At 41.1% G+C, this 19,282-nt stretch overlaps 1 protein-coding gene across 2 annotated transcripts in view; it reads left to right on the plus strand.

Annotated features, from left to right (window-relative positions):
• Window positions 1-11,991: 11,991 nt before the first annotated feature.
• LOC147451986 (uncharacterized) overlaps window positions 11,992-19,282 on the plus strand; it is a 94,370-nt gene continuing 87,079 nt past the window's right edge. The window contains exons 1-2 of one of the 2 annotated variants that reach the window (XM_086517832.1): window positions 11,992-12,555; window positions 12,635-12,927. In XM_086517832.1, the coding sequence (XP_086373958.1) occupies window positions 12,226-12,555; window positions 12,635-12,927 (623 nt within the window). In that variant the 5' untranslated portion in view covers window positions 11,992-12,225. The remainder of the gene's footprint in view (window positions 12,556-12,634; window positions 12,928-19,282) is intronic. The other variant, XM_086517831.1, reaches the window with a different exon arrangement.

Raw genomic sequence — 19,282 nt, forward strand, 5'->3', positions numbered from 1 at the left:
AAGCAATCTCCTCGTACTTGGTATGAGAAGGCTGACACTCATTTGGTCAAACGAGGCTTTTGTAATAGTCCAACAAAACGCACATTGTATGTAAAGCATGAGGGTGATGTACTTCTCATTGTGGTTCTCTATGTGGATGATTTGTTGATCACTGGACCAAATGAGAGACATATTGTTGAATTTAAAGCTGATTTGAATGCTACTTTCAAGATGAAAGATTTGGGGCTCTTGCATCATTACTTGGGCATACAATTTAAGCAGTGTGATGGTGGTATTTCCTTGTGTCATACAAGTTACATAGAGACATTTCTATGTAAGTTTGAACTTGAGGATTGCAAACCTATTGCCACTTCCATGGAAACAAGTTTGAAATCGAGTCTTCATGATGTTGGTGATGCTGCCGATGTCACTTTTACCAAACTACTATTGGCTGCCTTATTTATGTATGCAATACAAGGCTAGATATTCACTTTGCAATCTCACACATCAGCAAATTCATGCATAGCCCACGGTCTAAGCATTGGCAGGCAGTTAAGAGAATTTTCCGCTACTTGAATGGCACTTTACATCTTGGCTTGCTTTATCTAGAGGGGGGATCATTGTTGCTAGAATTACATGCTTTTTTGGACTCAGATTGGGTTGGTTGTTTTAACACGCGAGTGTCCATGAGTGGTTTTGTTTCATGCTTGGCAGTCCATGCATATCATGGTTGAGAAAGAAGAAACCTACTATGGCCACTTCCAGTTGTGAGGCTAAGTACATGGCAGTCTTCACAACTACGGTTGAGTGTGTATGGCTCAGACGCCTTATGACTGATTTGGGTGTTGGACAAGACACTGCCAACACTATCTACACTAACAGTCAGAGCGCATTGGCAGTTGTGAGGAACCCAGTTTTTCATGCTTGCACAAAGCACATTGAGGTGCATTACCACTATTTCAAGGAGATTCTCTTTACAAGAGAGATCAGCTTGGCTTATGTGCCAACAAAGGACAACGTTGTAAATCTTTTCACAAAAGTATTATCTGGTGAGAAGTTTGAAGCTTTTTGTATAGCTTTGGGCTTACTCCACTTTGTCGGTATGTCCTTAGGGCATGGCACTTCCCTATACTCTAGGTGCCATCTCTCATTACCACATCACTCTTAGGAGGGGCCTTGTTACCATATACATGTGATAGTGATGTGTGTGAACACACTTAGGACTATCAGGGCATTTTATCCCTCACTAGGAGATTTGTTTATACGCCCATCACTCTAGGGCTAGCTTATCTTTCCATTACACACTAAGTAAAACACTCTTTGTTGTGTGCCTTGAGCTTCCTTCACCTTCTCCAAGTTGTGTGTGTTTTCCTGCAACCCTAATTCCAACAAATACAATGTATGACTTCATATGTGTTTGCTGCATGGAATGGTTATAGGCAAGGTATCAAGTTAGAGTCCATTAGGTAGTGACCTCTTGGTAAGTAGAGTGTACCCTCTAAGTTTTGTGGCATTTCGAGCACATTTGATCTTGATTTGGAGAGCGAGAGTGTATAGGTTGAGTTGCATTCATGAGCACATAGGATGTCCGAATTTGATTTCCTTCAGTAATGATTGTCTTAGAAGGTTGAGTTGGTGATTGACAACCATCCACTTGTTTCCACGTCCTACGGGTCGAGCTTTGTCCTTGGCTGACATTTAGTTTTTTGGCCTTGTTCTCGGTGTGCTAGTGTCTGCTCGTGGCAAATCTGCCAACATTGGTGCCTCTATCGAGGACAATAGCCCCTAGGTAATGACCTTTAGACTAATCCTACAAGGAAAAAGTCCCTATGGTTCTCTTGAGTCTTGCTATTAGGTTTTAGGAAGGATACGAGAGTTGGACTCTTGAGATCTAGAAGAGGTGCTAGGGAGCGTGTGACTCGCCTGGATTTTCCGTCATAAGTAGTATTGGTCGTGTTTTAGTGTTTTAAAGTAGATGGTGTGTGAGTGATTTGTGAGGTGATAAAAACAATAGCTAGTCCGTGTGAGGCAGTGAAACGTTTTTCTAATCATAAGTATAACACCCCATGTGATGTGTAGGAGTAGTTGTAGATAGGATATGTTGATTACGATCTAGAGCTATCCATCACATAATTAATTGCTTGTACTCTCGTTTGCATTTTCAATCTTTGAAAAGTTGGTTTTTAGGGTAAAAATGCAATGAACAAGTTTCAGAGGATAATTGTGCATGACTGAATGACATTGACTGCATAAGAAAGCATATGCAAGAGATCTATTGAGGAAATCGGCAATTCTACAACTTCAAACATTATATGTGTATGATCTCTTAAGGGCTATCAAAAGACCAAATTTGGCAAATCAGACTGCAGCAAAGTGTTCAAAAGGGGTGTTTTACCGTAAGTTCACCTTGAGACTAAAGTTTTGACCAACACTTGGTACCCAAAAGATGGAGTGTCAAAAATGGGAAAAACAGAAAATTGTGATTCTAAGCATATCTTAGCATGAAAATTGGTAAAAGTGCTTTGAAACTAGTGCTAGAGACTTAGGGATGCTTGTAGATAAATTTTGGCCAAAAATCCATCGACAAACATTATACGTGTATGATGTTTGAGAAGTGAATCTGACAGCCAAAGTGAACTTTTGACTTTGCACCCATCTATTGCAAGTTGAGTAGAGCATATACACCAAGTTTCATTTGATTTGGACATATAGATTGAGTATTGAGAGTATTTTACTCTATTAAAGAGATTCCTTGTCAAAAAGTGGTGAATTTGTGTAAGTTTGACTTCCAGAATTTGTTGTGAGCACATGTGCATGTTTTACACATCAAGGAGCACCTTGGGTACAAATAGAACTCAATTCTAAGATTAGAGAAATTATATGCGTATGATGTCTTTAAGACCAGATTGGAAGCCAAAGGATACATCTGTGTGCACCATTGTGATCTAGAGAAACTAAGAAGCAAATAGGCAAGATCTCTTTGACTTTGAAGCATTTTTGGGCTTGTAAAGGCCAAGAGACTGATATAGGTAAAGTGAATGCTAGAATTGATCATAGCTAACACAAAAAGTAGAGTGAGTTTCACTTCATTTGGACCAGATAGACTTCACACGTGTATGATGTCTACATGGCATTTTTACGGACCAAAGTTGACATCAAAGCAAACATAGTGAGCATTTCATTAGAATAGATTCCTAATGAGCATAACAAGAGTGCTTGGATGGAGAGAGCAACAAAAATCATAATACCTAGCTAGATAGGCATGAACAATACTTCAAAAGAGAGAGAAATTAAGCTATTGACAACAGTTGAGGACCAAATTTACATGGAGCCGGTCCCCCATCCAAAAGACTTTGTATTATAGGTTACCCCCATCAAGGGAGACATTTTACAATACAATACTTTGTGTTCCTTCAATAACTTGCTGGTGCAATGAAGATGGAAGCTTCAAGCACCAAGCTAACACTTGTGAAGCACAACATCAATTCCCTCACGGTCTCAAACCCAAGACCTCACACACCTTCGAAGATGGTGAGAGCTAGCGGGGTATGAGAGTAGATTGAGAGGAAGAAGGAGTATTCTTACGAGAAAGAAGTATATCTCCTCACATAATCACTCATAAGAGCTTAGCATAGCTTAGTAATTAGCATGGTAGAGGAGATGAGCATGCATTGGAGCTTGGCTCTTGGTTGGATTTGCATCACAAAGCCAGGAGTTGTTGGTGTAGGCCTCCCTTCTCACAAGCTTGGAGTAGATGATGAGCTTTCCATTAAAGCTTGAGAAGGAGAGAGAGTCTTCTTTGCTTCACACATGAGATTATGTGTGTGTGTGTGTGTGTGTGTGATAATGCCTTGTCAAAATCAGCCCCCTCTCTCTCTTGGTCGACCCCTCTTGCATTTTACTCATGCTAGCATCCCATTGGACCCTGCAAAGCTTAGCCAATGATAATTAAGAAGCATACGATAGCCTTGTGACATGTGTCCCCCTTTCCCCTTTTGTGAAGCTTTAGGTAATTAAATAATTCAATTAAACTCTCATTGGACCCCTTAGTCTTCTGGCCAATAGGAATCAGGCAAGCCATTGGGCTGTTGAATGCTTATTGGACCCCTTGGGAGACTGTCTAGTAGTCTTCTAGAGAGATTAATTTCTATGGTTCTTTTATCAAGTGTTTTAAAATGAATTAAATTAAATGTACTCTAGCCTAATTCTCATTGGTCCACCTCTATGGCCATCGAATAGGATTTGAATGCATCTTGGGGGCAACTGGGCTAGGGAGCTGTGATGTGTCCACTATTCCCTTTGTGTAAAGGAAGCCTGCTAGAGTGTGTGTGTGTGTGTTTCTCTCTCATCCCCCACTAAAGGGCTCGCCCCCTCCAAGATAGGGATGTGGGAATACTTTTGAGCCACCCACAAGCATTCAATCTTTCCTAGGTTTTGACCATTGAACTTAACCTTTGGATTTTGGAACCTTAGCATTTTGGAAGTCTAGGCCGAGAGAAGTTTAGCCTTGTCCCTAAATTCTCAAAGAGACCCTTCCAAAAAGAAGAGAGTTGCCATTTGATGGGCTTTGATAGTCTTTTTGACATGTATAAAATGATCTTGTTTGTTGAACCTGTCTATTATCGTCCATAGTCCCGTATTCCCATGAATAGACTTAGGCAATCCAAAGATAAAATCCATGGATATGCTCTCTCATGTGAATTAGGGATTGGCAAAGGTTGAAGAAATCCAGGTTGCTTCCCTCTATCGAACTTCATCTTTTGGCATACCACACATTTAGAAACATACTTTTATATGTTTGTTTACATGGCAGGCCAATAGAAACATGTTTCAATCCCTTTTAGATAGACTGAATCTCTATATGCCCCGCATAAGGAGGAGCATGGGATTCATACATTACCTTCTCATGTAGTGAGCTAGTAACGCATAGTCTATTGCCATAGAGAAGATAACCATCTTGTAAAGTAAATGGTTCCTCTTTCTTCCCTAGTGCAAGGGCTGAAATCACATCTCTAAAATCAAGATGAATAGCGTACTCATCTATCATAGAAGATAGATCATTGTGAATTGCTATGGAAACCGCATTCACTCTCGTCCGTCTTGAGAGTGCATCAGCTACTTGATTTTGCTTCCCAGCAATGTGAGAAATATGAAAATGAAATTGCAAAAGGAAAGTTGCCCACCTCATTTGTTTGTTGGAGAGCTTGGTCTGCATCATGAAGTACTTAAGGCTTTGGTGATCCATCCGCAAAATGAAAGGAGTCCCCAATAAGTAGTGCTTCCACGAGTCTAAGGCATGTAGAACTACGAGAAACTCCTTTTCATATATGCCTAAAGCTTGCTCAAAAAGGGTCGAGCCTTTGACTTTCATAGGCTATGGCATGCCCTTCTTGGAGCAAAACAGCCCCAGGGCAATCACCACAAGAGTCACATTGGACCTCAAATGTCTTTGAGAGATCCAGTAGTGTAAGCATTGTTCTCCTTGGTAGACCATGTATACCTAAACGTTTTTCTTTGTTAGGTCATATAATGGTCCCACGATTTATGAGAACTTTCCTATGAAGCGTCTATAGTATGCGCACATACCTATAAAGCTTCTTAGTTCATGAAGATTCCTTGGATTAGGCCATCCTTTTATTACCTCTAGCTTTGATGGATCCATTTGGATGCCATCTTGAGAGATAATGTGACCTAAATACTAAATATCTTGTAAGAAAAACTCACTTTTCTTTCGATTAAGATAAAGTTTATTCTCTCATAAAACTTGAAATATTACCTGGAGGTGTTGCTTGTGTTCGTCTAGTGAATTAGAGTAGATGATGATATCATCAAAGAACACTCCAGCAAAGGTTCGGTGAGGCATGCATAGCTTCTCCATCAAGCGGTTAAATGTGGTTGGTGCATTGGTCAAGCCAAAAGGCATTGCCATTTAAGCAGCATAAGTGATAGCCTTCTGACATGTGTCCCACTTTCCCATTTTGTGAGAGCTTTAGGTAATTAATTAATGCTACTAAACTCTCATTGGACCCCTTTGTCTCCTGACCAATAGGAATCAGGCAAGCCATTGGGCTGCTGACTGCTTATCGGACCCCTTGGGAGACTATCCAATAGTCTTCTAGAGAGCTTTATTCTTATTGGTTCTTTTATTAAGTGTTTTTAAATTAATTAAACTAGATTTACTCTAGCTTAATTCTCATTGGTCCACCTCCATGGACATCCAATAGGATTTGAGTACACCTTGTGGGCATCTGGGCTAGGGAGCTGACATGTGTCCCTCTTTCCCTTTGTGTAAAGGAGCTTCTGAGTGTGTGTGTGTGTGTGTGTGTGTTTCTCTCTCATCTCCTACTTCTAGGGCTCGCCCCCTCCTATGTAGGGATGCATCAAGACTTTTTTGGTACACACACAAAGCATCCAATTTCCCTAGTGATGACCTTTGGACACAACCTTTGAATTTTGGAACCTTAGCATTTTGGAAGTCTTAATGGGCTAAACCTTAGGGTCTTTTAAGCCCATTGTTGCACCTTGCTCTTTTGCAGATGCCCCCCCCTTTGGATCCCTATTTTCCCTCCTTTGGATCCCTACTGTGGCCGGTCTGCCACCTTAACCAATATTCTAACTTTTTGTCCTCTGGCACTTCCCCATATTAAATGATTAGTTTAACATGAGAAAATCATTTAGGAGAATTAGATATTAGTTATTATGACAAGTAGACACATAATTAAGCAATCCAAAATACTTTCAATGTGGCTTCACACCAAAATCTTTATTGTCAAGAAAGGTACTCATAATGTGGTGGGAATACCCTTCAAGCAGGTTGTTGTAACCGCATGCTTGATATTGAGAAAAAAACTCATACAATGGCTATTGTCTCCTTGTCCTTGTGATTCTTGAAGCCAAGGAGCTTTTCTTTCTAATGATGGTGTCCACGCTCTCAAATACATTTGGGGCCAGTAGTAGCGGATGGTTGGTGTATACCCAAGCACTTTTGGTGAACTTTTGTGGCACCCTCTCACCAATTCTGTCGTGGCATACAAGTCATGTGAGCTCATCCTTTAGGGAGTAGAGATTGCCATATGTCAGTGAAGCAAGTAGGAGTAGAAGGAGCTTGCTTGTTGCTACAATGGAGGTGAGAAAGAGGAGGAGCTTGCTTGGTGCTGTAATGAGAAGATGCATGAGTTTTCTTGGTGTGGCAATGGGAGAGGGAGAAAAGGGGGAGGAGCCTGATTAATGTTTATAAGTAATGGAGGTGGGCGAAGGCTAGTAGAGAGAGAAAGAGGGTAAATGTGATGGTTGCAACAATGGAGGACTTGGGAAAGGGTTTTGAGAGATAGAAAATCACTTTTTATCTATAGGATAGGTTTGTAGGACTTTGGAAAGTAGAAAATGATATTTTGAAAATGTTGACCAAAAAAATCATTTTTTGGGCTTTTGAGGTATGCTTTTTTATTTTTAGAGGACAAAATTGCATTTTTGAACGTAAAATGTGTTTGGGGGTTTTAAGAAAGAAAAATATAACTTTTGAAAATTTACAAAAAAATCAAATTTTTAGAGTATTTTGAAATCGGACCAGAAACAGAGGGAAATGAGGTCAAAGTAGTCCCCTCTCTCACTCTCTCTCTCTCTCTCTCTTCTCCTCCTCACCTCCACTAGATAAGAGGCCATCAAGAGGCGTAAGAGTACCCTTTTCCCTTACTATTTTGAGGAAATAGAGTGTGTTATCCACCACTCATTCTTATTGGGTGGCCTCTAGTTAACCTTGATCCTAAAGGGGCATTAGCGGGTTCATATTTTTCTTAATAATAAAGACAAGATATGTTACGGCCTCTTAGATGAGCATGAGAAAAAATTATTGCCCTAAACTCCACCAAAAACCACAAGATAAGGGAAAAAGTAAGCAGAGGTTATACACATGGCACATATTATTCTCTTAGATACTTCTCCATGCTACTATATTGTAGAGGCGACACACCACCATACCACATGACAGCCTCTATGTTGTAGCCAATAGTCAGTCATTATTATGAGTTGGTACAAATGCATGGTACCATAGTGGGTTGTCAAGTTAGAGTGCTCATTAATGACGGGGCTAACTATAATTTTCTAAGGAACAAGTTGGTGAATAGATTACACTTAGCATAGATGCCCAATTCACATTACTATGTTGTCTCCATGATAAGTGGAGATGACAAACACAGAAGTCAAGTTAGTTCTTCTTGAGGTGCAAGGGAACAACATGGAATGTGACTTCCAAGTCATGGATATGGATCGTGTAGATGTAGCTTGCATGAGTGGTTACACAGTGTAAGATATCCTAGTTACCAACACAACTCACTATCTTTCATGGCCAATGATACACATGTGTTAGTCATGAGAGAATGAGATGTTCTATCTTCTCCACTCATATGTACAAACTAGATTATCTTATTTGATCAACATTGATCAAAGAGAGGAGATGTTTTCTTGCCATATTTTTCTCTCTCTTCTTTGTGTAGATTTTATTATTAGTGAACCTATTGAACATATTGAAATTTTCATCTCACTACCATCTGTGTGTGTGTGTGTGTGTGTGTGCAAGACGTACGTTACTTTTTGGAAATTGATTTGCGCTTGAGATATTATCAAATGCATTTTTAACCACTAATGTTCTCGGGACAAAATTTTAAACCCGATTCGGGCTTTGTAAGTTTTTGATTATACCATCTGGTTCAACCAATTCTCATGATGCTTATGGATAGTGCCAGGCATCATGTATTTTCTTGAGAACAACTATCATGGGCAATGTGTGTCGGCTCATCTTTTTCGGGGAGCATCTTCATAAAGTTGAATTGCTTCATGAACACTATGCATAAATGAGAAAACGTCAGTTTCTAGAGAAAAAAATTAGACTATCTTGGAAATTTCAACTATGAGAGTCGTCCCTAGATGGATCACACCGCGGTTGAGGCCATTTGAAGTGGTCTTCTCTCATCAATTTGGAGGAATTATAGGGTTTTCATGACTTCTGCTTGCTATCAATGCAAGTTCATCAATAAGATAGTTTTTCCTATGATATACCATTTCAAAGCTCAAGGAAATGCTTTTCACTGGGAAGAGGAGCACCAATGGAGGTTTGATATACTTAAAGTAGCTTTGGCTAATGCTCATATGCTAGCAATTGTGAACCCTCGCAAATACATTGTGCCAGAAACAAATGCCAAATGGTGTGGTTCTACTTCAGGATGGTACACAAGTGTGCCCTTAAAAATAAATAGTTGGATAGAGCTTAACATAATACTTCACTGATGAGAGAGGACTCTAAGACATCATCCAAGCTGATTCAGTAGAAATGCCGAGAAGCATGCTTGTAATCTACGATACTGTGAAGGATGATACAATGTGATAGCAAATGCTCTCAACAAGCAAGTGCCAAAGATTAATAGTCTTTGCTTCAAAGATTTATAAAGTGAGTTATTGGAATTTCTAAAGGCAATTGAAGCATGTTCCAACATACTTTACAATGTGGAGTTTTCTAAAAGAAAGAGACAATTTTCACTCCACACAATCTTCTCTTCTAACATGTGATGAGTTGAATCATTGGAAACAATCTCCATCAATAATGGAAACTCGTTGCGTAAAGGAAGAGTATGTGTACCCACATACTCAAACACTAGGCACCAAATATTTGTGGCTAGAAGGAAGTGTTTGCCTCTAACCATGAGTGGGTATGTGTACCACCCCAACAAAGAAGGCTTAAACCATATATATAAGAGCATGTAGGTGTGCTTTAGCTCCCTTTATATTTATAGGAGACACCAAAGTATGGGATAAATTATATCCCTCTCCATTGCACAACCTAATGACTACAATAGATGAATTGACTAAGGTACTTTACACCATTATTGAGATAATACTCGTACATAAATGTTAAGGAAAAACATCATATTTTGAGAAATACTGCCACAACTGTGCCCCTATAAGCAAGGCCACAAAAAACTTGCACAATAAGTTTACTTGTTTAGATAAATCCCCTAACACCCCTATATTCATTTGCAAGAAATTTACGAGATGTGTATAATAACTCATGCCACTTATCAATATAGGTGTGATACATCCCTTTGTTACCATATCTAATAGCTACATATAGAATACATAAAGGCTGACTTCATATGGACCATGTGTGGAGGCTCATGTTGTTTTTTGGAAATTTCACTTCTCATGGCATGCTTATTAAAACCATCCATACCCAACTTAAAAACAAAGCCACAAGACTAAAGAGGAAAGCTATGCTATTCCACAACACATTAAATATTGGTGGATCGTTGATCTACTATATGAATGCATACTAAATTTCTCCACCTATGCCCTTTTTTTGCTGTATAGACATTAAGAAATGTTGTGAAGACATCCCTCATCAAAAGGGACTAATCACATTAATAAATCAATTCTAAAGCCTTTGAATATGCCCCTTCACAACTCAAATCTGGACTATCTTTCAATGTAAAAGACATCATTTTAGTCAACACCTTGTTCATCAATACAATGATCGTCCAATGCCAAGGAAAGATCTTCAAACAAACCAATGGCATACTCATGGGGCTAGCTTGTCTCCCCCTTTTGGGGTAATTTAAACCTTCTTTGGAATTTGACTACATCTACAAGCTTGATAATGTAAAGCTGGGAGCACGGTTACTTGGGGGATTCAATAAGGGTTACCATATAGTAACATGTGAGAGTAAGGGAGGGGACTTTTACAAGGAAGAAAAAGAACATATTACAAAGAATTGCCCCAAAGTTAGGGGTAAAAAAGTGGAATTTCATGCACATAGGTCACATCCCCTTATCATTACTAATGAATACCCTAGGCCCCTTCACATGATATCCACATGATAGAATAATCAAATGGCAAACTATTTTCTACTTGAAAATAGGATATGTCCTCTCATGTTTCCTATAGTTAGAAGGGATGCCTCATTCTCAATTTAGAACTGGCTAGTAATGAGGCCTAAAGGATAATAAATTCCCTTGCAAACATGCACAATATATCCACAGAGGTGGCAACATGCCACCTATCTAGGCCCCTAAAGTATTACTGATACAAAGTAAACCTATCCTCTTTCGAAATAACAACACACAAGATGAAGCCCAAGATATGAAGCAACTTATCAATGGCTTTTGTAAAAATGGATATGAAAGAGCAAGACCATGGATGCTAGTAAAAGATTACTTGAATAAGTAAAAGCTAACCTAGTTGGAGCTTGTCTCCTCAGTGTGTAGAGACACCTTAAAAAACGAAACAAATACATTTGAAAGGAGCAATGCAAACAAAACAAATGGATCCATTTATCATTTAGACGGCCTTTGGCCACTTGATAGTAAGGCTACCATGAGTTTCACTCTTTTTGGCGTTCTAAAAAAGCCTTAGAGGGGCGTTGGGTTAGGCATACTTTCAATGTTTTCAGTGATGATTGAGGCTTACCTTAAATGTTATTTCAATTATAAAATAGTAAATGGATCTTTTTATTTCACCTTTCATTTCACATCTCACATGTCTTGACTTTTATTGCATTCTATTGTTTGAGAATGTTAAAGTGAAGCTTCACCTTGCATAATTCTAGTAAATTCTATAGATACACACACACACACACACATTTAAATACACACTCACACACATGCACGCATATATTATGGAGTTCTTTTTATTTCACATTTCATTTTACATCCTCACATGGTTTGACTTTTCTTGTATTCTGTAACTTAATTCTAGTCAATATTTGAGAAAGTCCCTTTTATTAAGCAGCCATTGGCTAAGTTTCCTCCTCCCTAAGAAGCAATCTGGAAATACTAGCAAAAATTTAAAATTTACATGATTGTTGAACTATTTTCTCACATATTTCACCGGTTTTTCTTCCCTTTACCATGGTTTGCAACCAACTAGTTTTGAATTTCAATTGGTTCATGGGCCGAACACTAAATTTCCGATGATTTTATCACTTTCTTACTGTTTCAGAAAGACATCGTGACCCTTTCACTTCGTTGATTGATGTGGTGTTTCCGTTTCCATCGTCATATATCTTGCATTTAGGGCTTAACGTAACGTGTTCTAACTGCGTCCATGGCAACCTTTCGCGACGTGAACCATTGTGAAAATCAGTGTTGACGACAAGCAGGAAGATGGGTTACCTCTGGCGCCGAAGAAAAGCAGGTAGACGTATTATGTTCATACCCTTGGAGCTTGACGAATAACCACATCACGGGGCAGCAACGTCCATGTTACCTAGTTGCTATGGGAGATTGTCAAGGGCAGCTTATACAAGGCCTGGAAGTTTTCCCTGCAAAAAGAAGTACCATATGACCGAGGTGTTTGTGGCTAAGTTTAGAGTGCCAACAACCACTCTCATTGATTCCTCAAATTCTTCTGCGTCAGTGACATCTCCACTGCACCCATCAGTATCACATTACTCCCCTCATCCATTGAACCTGTATCTCATGCATTATGCAGCTCAAGGAATAATACAAAATACATGGAAAGATCCTGTAAACATTAGCTGTAGGGGAATTTTCCCGCGTGCTTTGTACTCAAAGCTTGATCTAGATAAGGTGCGGAGTTTTTCCACCTTTCTGGTTGTTCTTATTACATTGTTACTCATGGCTCTGTTTTTGCTTGAAATGCCCATAGGTCTCCAATGGGTTTGCGTTGAAGCATCAGAGCAGGATTTTCTCCTCAATTAGCTCAGAGCCCAAAAAAGTCGATACAGCTCAAATAGTGGTTGTAGTCGAGTCTCCTGCCAAAGCAAAGGCTGTCCAAAGATTTTTGGGAGCTGATTTTGTTGTTTTACCTTTGCATGGTCATGTTCGCGACCTAGTAGCTAGGGCAGGGTCAGTTAGACCAGAAGATGATTACGCAATGCTGTGGGAAGTCCTGGAAGCAGCTCAGCCCCATCTGACGAGAATAAAGCATGCTTGTGAAAGGTATTGATGTTTATTTGGAGTGACATTGGTCAGACCACTATTTGCAATTGGCATGGTTGGAGTGTTAAAGCCATTCAAGAATGTTCCAATTTATGTTGTTGCAACTGTATCATCAATGGTTGTGGTTATGCTTGTGGCAGTTAGTGGAGTGTGGCTGAGTAACTCTCTGATATCCCTCTTGACTCCTTGTGATGTAGATCCGGTTCACATAGGCTTATTACTGTTTGGTGATTCAAATCTCAGGCTCCAATTAGCGAGATGTCAGCCGTGAGTGAACATCATTAATGCTAAGTGATTCGTTGCGCTAACCACAAAGGCTTTGGGTGAAGAGAGCTATCTGTAGGGGAGCAAGTTGCACACAACATCCTTACTCATGTATGACTAAGAGAAGGCCAAGGGCTGGGTTTTGACAGGTTTTGGAATGAACAAATGGACCATGCATGCCATCTTTGTGGTGATTTAAGTCTCAGGCTCCAATTAGCAAGATGTCAGCCATGAGTGAGCATCATTAATGCTAAGTGGCTGAGTAACTCTCTGATATCCCTCTTGACTCCTTGTGATGCAGATCCGGTTCACATAGGCTTATTGCTGTTTGGTGATTTAAGTCTCAGGCCCCAATTAGCAAGATGTCAGCCATGAGTGAACATCATTAATGCTAAGTGATTCTTTGCGCTAACCACAAGGTCTTGGGTGAAGAAAGCTCTCCGTAGGAGAGCAAGTTGCACACAACATCCTTACTCATGTATGACTAAGAGAAGGACACGGGCTGGGTTTGACAGGTTTTGGAATGAACAAGTGGACCATGCACGCCATCTTTGTGGAAAATTTTTAGGGAGGACAAAGGCTAGCGAAGGTTTGAGGAGTCACGGCTTGACATCATGGATGTGTCAGCGAGAGAGAAAGAAAGGATAATGAAGATTTGAAGTCATGTAGCCACAAAATTTGTGTGTGAGAGAGAGAGAGAAAGAAAGAAAAGAGAGACTTTATTAACATCATTTGGAGGCAAAACTTTGTCCGAGTAGGCTGCATAAGATGCATTGAAAGACACGATCTGGCCTCCGATCCGGCGGACACCTCGACACCGATCTGGCTCGACTCCGAAACGATCCTCTGACACTAGTGTACGCCTACAATGCCATAGTATAAGGACAACTCGTGATCAAGTTACCACTTATGCTAACCAAAAGAGACCTCCAAGGACTCTAGAGGTGGGACAATGGGAAGATACCCAAGGATTTCAAGACTATGTGAACTGGAAAGCATATAAGCTTTCAACTAGATTTTGTGGTTCATTTTTGATCACAAAGAAAATTGGCCAAGTTGTCTATAAATTGGCTCTTCCCTTGGATGTTAGTGTGCATCTAGTGTTTCATGTCAGCCGCCTTAAAGAAAAGTTAGGCGAAGGCGACATTGTTGTGCCTATTTAGGAAAATGTATGGCAAGATATGCAAACCGAGTATATTCCTTGAGAACCAGAGGCTGTTCTAGATCATCGTACTCGTCATTCGTGCCAAAAAAGCTTATGATGAGTACTTTTAACTAAATGGAAGGGTCAATTGTAAAGGTTGGCTACTTGGGAATCATCAATCTGAAAGGTTAGCTACTTGGGAATTAGTTAGAGCTTTGAAAGCTTGGAATCCCCACTTTATTAATGAGGACATTAATGGTTCTTAAGGGGGAAGTATACTATGTCCCGCTTATAGGAGAGGGCATTTGGTCTAAGATACCGTTGGGATGGGCGTTTGGTGTTCGGGCGAACGTAGTGTGAACCCAGCCAGTGTGGCCGGTCACTTTTACGAAAGGGAGGCCAAGGCTTCGTTTGCAGTTATCAACATCCATTGGTAGAGTGCCAGTGGTTAGCCAGTGAGGCTAGGAGTGTGCGAGGCAAAGAGGCGAGGCCGGGTGGTATGGGACACTCGGTCTCAGAGGTACATGCCTATGTCCTTGGATACTGGCCCAAGCTTGGGGGTGCTACCGGATGCTGCCTACGGTTGGGTGGTTCGTCGGATGCTAATTGGAGGTCTTGTAGCCGGGAGATCCTCTTCGCATGTTCGTTTCACCTATGGTTGGCCAAAGTCATTGTGAATAATGGCAAGGGTGTTACTTCGAAAACTCGCATCTAGCCGAAGCATGTCGTAAGAGTGACACTTGTTGGAAACAATATATTCTTTTCTGTAGGCTTCTCTTTTTGTACTTTAGACTTCTCTGGTACCTTGATCTGCTGTAGGTTAGCTACTGCTACTAAGAAAGCCCCATCAATATCGAAGAGCAGAGATTTGGCACGAGGACATAGCTTGTCAACTGTTGGGGGAGCTACTTGAGGAGGGGTATCATTGGTGAGATAATGGGTAGGAGATTTGAACCTGTGGGACCAAGGGCTGTCCTCTTGGCCCGAGTGAGGACACCAAATGGGCTCGTCTACCTGTAGGAACCGGTCCGAAGGAGCCACCACATGAGTAGAAGGTGACAATTGAGGGGGGGTGTTAACTGCTATCAGATTGATTTTGGGAAATGAGAATTGAGGTGGGCTTTGACTTGGGCTTGAAGACGTGGATGCGCGTTGTTTTGGTCAATCCTTACTGTAGTGATCTTTAGCCTCAATAGAGACCCTTTGGTAGGGGGCATTTGCTTTGGTAATGCCCATATTTTCAATATCTATGGCACAAAATAGGCCGGTTGGATGGTCGAGTCGGGGGACGAGGTGGTCTTTGCTCCTGCTGCATGGAGGTGGATGCCGATATGTGGAAGCTCTGAGGGGCAGAGGGAGCATAGCATGATGAAAGCTTTGAGATGGAAAAGTGCTATGCATACCTTGCATAGCCGGTGTAATCAGAAAAGGTGGCATGTACCATGTTAGATGCGGGTGTCCACCCTTGTTGAAGAGTAGGAGCAAGGCTCTGTTGTAGGTGCCGCAATCCCTTTAGGTAGTAGCAATCCTTATCTTCATGTCTAGAGGTGGCAATAAGCCCGAAGGGGGCATTCGTGTGGAGAATGCCGTGGAGAGCGATATGAGCTACACCAGACCGCAGCTTTAGACTCCCGTTGAGCCCTGAGCTCTTCTAGCTCCCGCTTGATTAGGTCCAAAGCCTCTTGATGTGGGGGCTTCTCTCGTCGAAGAGAGAAGGATCGCTCCTCTTGAAGGGCTTTTTGTAACTTCGGTGCTTCTAGCTCCTTGCGTAAAGAAATCAAGGGGTCAGATAGACTTTCCAAGAGTACAGAGGTAGTCTCTACCTGAGAAGGGTCGTTGAATAGCTTCCTTGCCCCTTCTGTCCTAGTAGCAGCAGCGACAAAATCCTCCAGGGTGGCTTCAAGTCGGAGACTCTCTCGGAGTTTTTGCTGAGAAATCTTGGGAAGAGCCTTCTCCATCTGCTTCTTAACCATGAATTCTCTTGGTTGCTGGGGAAGCTTGGCGACTAGTGGCTTTGTTGTTGACATGAGTTCTGCAAAAGTCTCATTCGGTTAGAGCACTAGGTTTGCCAACTCATCCTAAACCTTCTCTTGAAAGTCACCTGGGTTGAAAGCTTCACAAAACTGTCGCCTTAGTGTTGCCCAAGTAGTAAAGCGGTTCTTGGCAAACTGACTGTACCATTTGTCTCCTAAGTCATCCAAGGTTGACGGAACAAGCAGTAGGTAGGCGTCTTCTCTGTTGAGGCCACGACCCCCGTAGAGGGATACAAATCTCCTAGCAAGGTCGTCGGCATCCTCTATGGAGAGTCCTTTGAAAGTCGGAAACTTTATGTTTACCTTAGCAAGAACGCTTGTTAGCTCTTCCGTGGCCACCTGCTCAGGAGCCTGTTGCTTAAGAGCTTGCTATAACACAGTTGGTGGGAAGTGTACTGAGGAAGGTGACCTGGGAGGTGAAGAACTGGTTTTGGGAGGGTAGGGTTAGTGGTGGACTTCTGCTTGGCACTTTCTGTGGTAGTACTTGAGAGGGCTCAATAGTGGGCTTTGTCGATCTTTAGACTGCCTTGTATGTGTCATGTAGTAGCAACAAACTCACCCTTTTAACTCTAAAACCACTGGGCTAGAGTTTGCCTGACCAGCTAAACTTCACTCAGACTAGACCAGGTGGGGAAACGAAGGCCAACTGCTCTTGACCAGCTAGATTGCCTTGTATCAAACTCGACTCAGACTAGACCAAGCGAAACTAGGGGAGACGAAGGCCAATTGTACTCGACGAGCTAGACCAAACTAGTTAGACTTGTTGACTAGACAAACTCACACAAGAATATTAACGAGACGTGATTACTGATTGGAACCATATTCAGATGATCAAGATAGAGTCTTTGCATTCTTATTGTGAGATTTTGGGAAACTTTTCTAGCTGTTTCATCCTTTAAGAAGGTCAGTTTTAAGGAGTAGATTGAGCGGTTTTGTTGTGGACTTCCCAAAGAATCTCGAGACTACTGTCTTGAGAGGAAGTCCGAGTCTATGCAACAATTGATGGGACATGCAAAGTGGGGATTTGCTATATATTCGAGTAACTTGACTTACCCATCAGATGAACCTTCAACAAGCCATAGCAGAAACAATCGATGAAGAGAGAGACAACCTTCACTGACAAAAGACCTTCACTGACAAAAGACCAAAGAGATGAATTTTTCAAAGCAGGAAAGTGCTTTGAATGTGGAGAACAGGGACATATCGCTACACGATGCCCCAAATAGGCACACGAATCAGGATGACTAGCAGATTGAAAGGATAGTAGGACGAGGTGATACTTGTTCCAGAAAGATTTTAGATAGAAAATAATGGTAGAACTAGCATTATTTTGCTATAAGTCTGGAAGATGATTTTAAATTTTGAATAAAATCAATGTTTTATGAAAGAATCTGTTAATTCTGGACAAAGAGCAGAATTAAGAATGAGACCATGATTTTGGAGCTGTGACAACTCCCGAATGAACCTGAATCATGAATCACGACTGATTCAATGGAATGAATGACTGGACCACTGTGTTCATTATGCACTTAGTGATGGATTGGGATCCCCGGAAAAGAATTCTCGCACACGATAGTGCTTGAGGCGAATGATTCTCTCACACGACAGTGCTTGAGTTGAATGACTACTTGCACATGACGGTGCTTGAGTCGAAAATCTCTATAGTCATGATCGCAATATGGGATTAGTTAATCTGACATCAGTGAGGTTCGGAATGGATCTAGATGTGGTTACTAAATACGTTGTTGGTTGTCATGGTTTGAGATTTGGAATGAATGTTTCTGTGATTGATTGTCATGTGATGTCCTGTGATGTCATGTGCAGTGATGTGACTCTCGTCTTTGCACAAGTACCAGAGGTGTCGTGTCTAGTACAATTTTCTGCTGAATGCTGACGTTGCATTGTCTTACGAACAGTTCCAGAATTTACGGCGCGTTTTGCAAAATGTTGACGTGGCAGCAACGTACGAAAATTCCTGCTTTATTCTACGCATGGGCTGAAAATTTCCTACACTCGTCTTTTTGGGAGTTGCTTTAATTCCCCAAGAGGGCTTGTGAGAGGAACTTGCTTTATTTTTTTTGAAAGCTTTTGGGGCTCTGCTTTTGGCATCCCTTGTAACTCTTTATAAGTGTGGCTTGGGCTTCTACTTCTCAGAGCATCTGGACGAAGAGTCTGAGAGTGAGACCCAACCACTCCGTGTACTTTGTGCAACAAATTAATACAAAAAGAAATACCGAAAGGGGCGCCAGTCTTTGGGGCCAATATCTCTAGGCACGGAACTCCGTCGGGCTGTGTCGAATCAATTTGTGAACTTTGAACTGTTTTGAAGTGAATTCCTATCGTGTCGCGGTAGAATCTTGAGTTGGAGTGTCCAAGTCTGTTACATCTTTATTGCGAGAGATTTTGAGATGTTTTTCTACTTGCCTCATCTTTTTTTAAGCAACAAATCGAGCGATTTTATTGTGGACTTTCCAAAGAGATTCGAGATTACTACTTATTTTAGGAATCTGAGTCCATACAGCAATTGATGGGACATGCTAAGCAAGGGTTTGCTATGCATTAAGGTAACTTGACTTATCCATCAGATCAATTTTTGACACCAAGGACTGAACAAGATTTGACGAATGATGACAGAAGAAGAGGAAAGAAAGATACACGTTCCCGACTAACAGAGGAAGAGAAAGCTGAATACCTCAAAACTGGAAAGTGCTTTGACTGCGGGGAACAAGGACATATATCTGCGGTGTCCCAAAAAGGCACAAGAATGAGAACGACCGACTTATTGAAATAGAACATGGCAAAGAGATACTCGCTCCAGAATAGAGTTGGAAAGGAAACCGAAGGGATACTGATGTGCTGACGATATTCTGCTTTATGACTTTATGAAGGGTTAAGATCACGAAACCATCGAATG

This window comes from Adiantum capillus-veneris, chromosome 8 (assembly GCF_014529385.1).
Source record: "Adiantum capillus-veneris isolate H3 chromosome 8, ASM1452938v2, whole genome shotgun sequence".
In the NCBI taxonomy this organism is placed as follows: Eukaryota; Viridiplantae; Streptophyta; class Polypodiopsida; order Polypodiales; family Pteridaceae; genus Adiantum; species Adiantum capillus-veneris.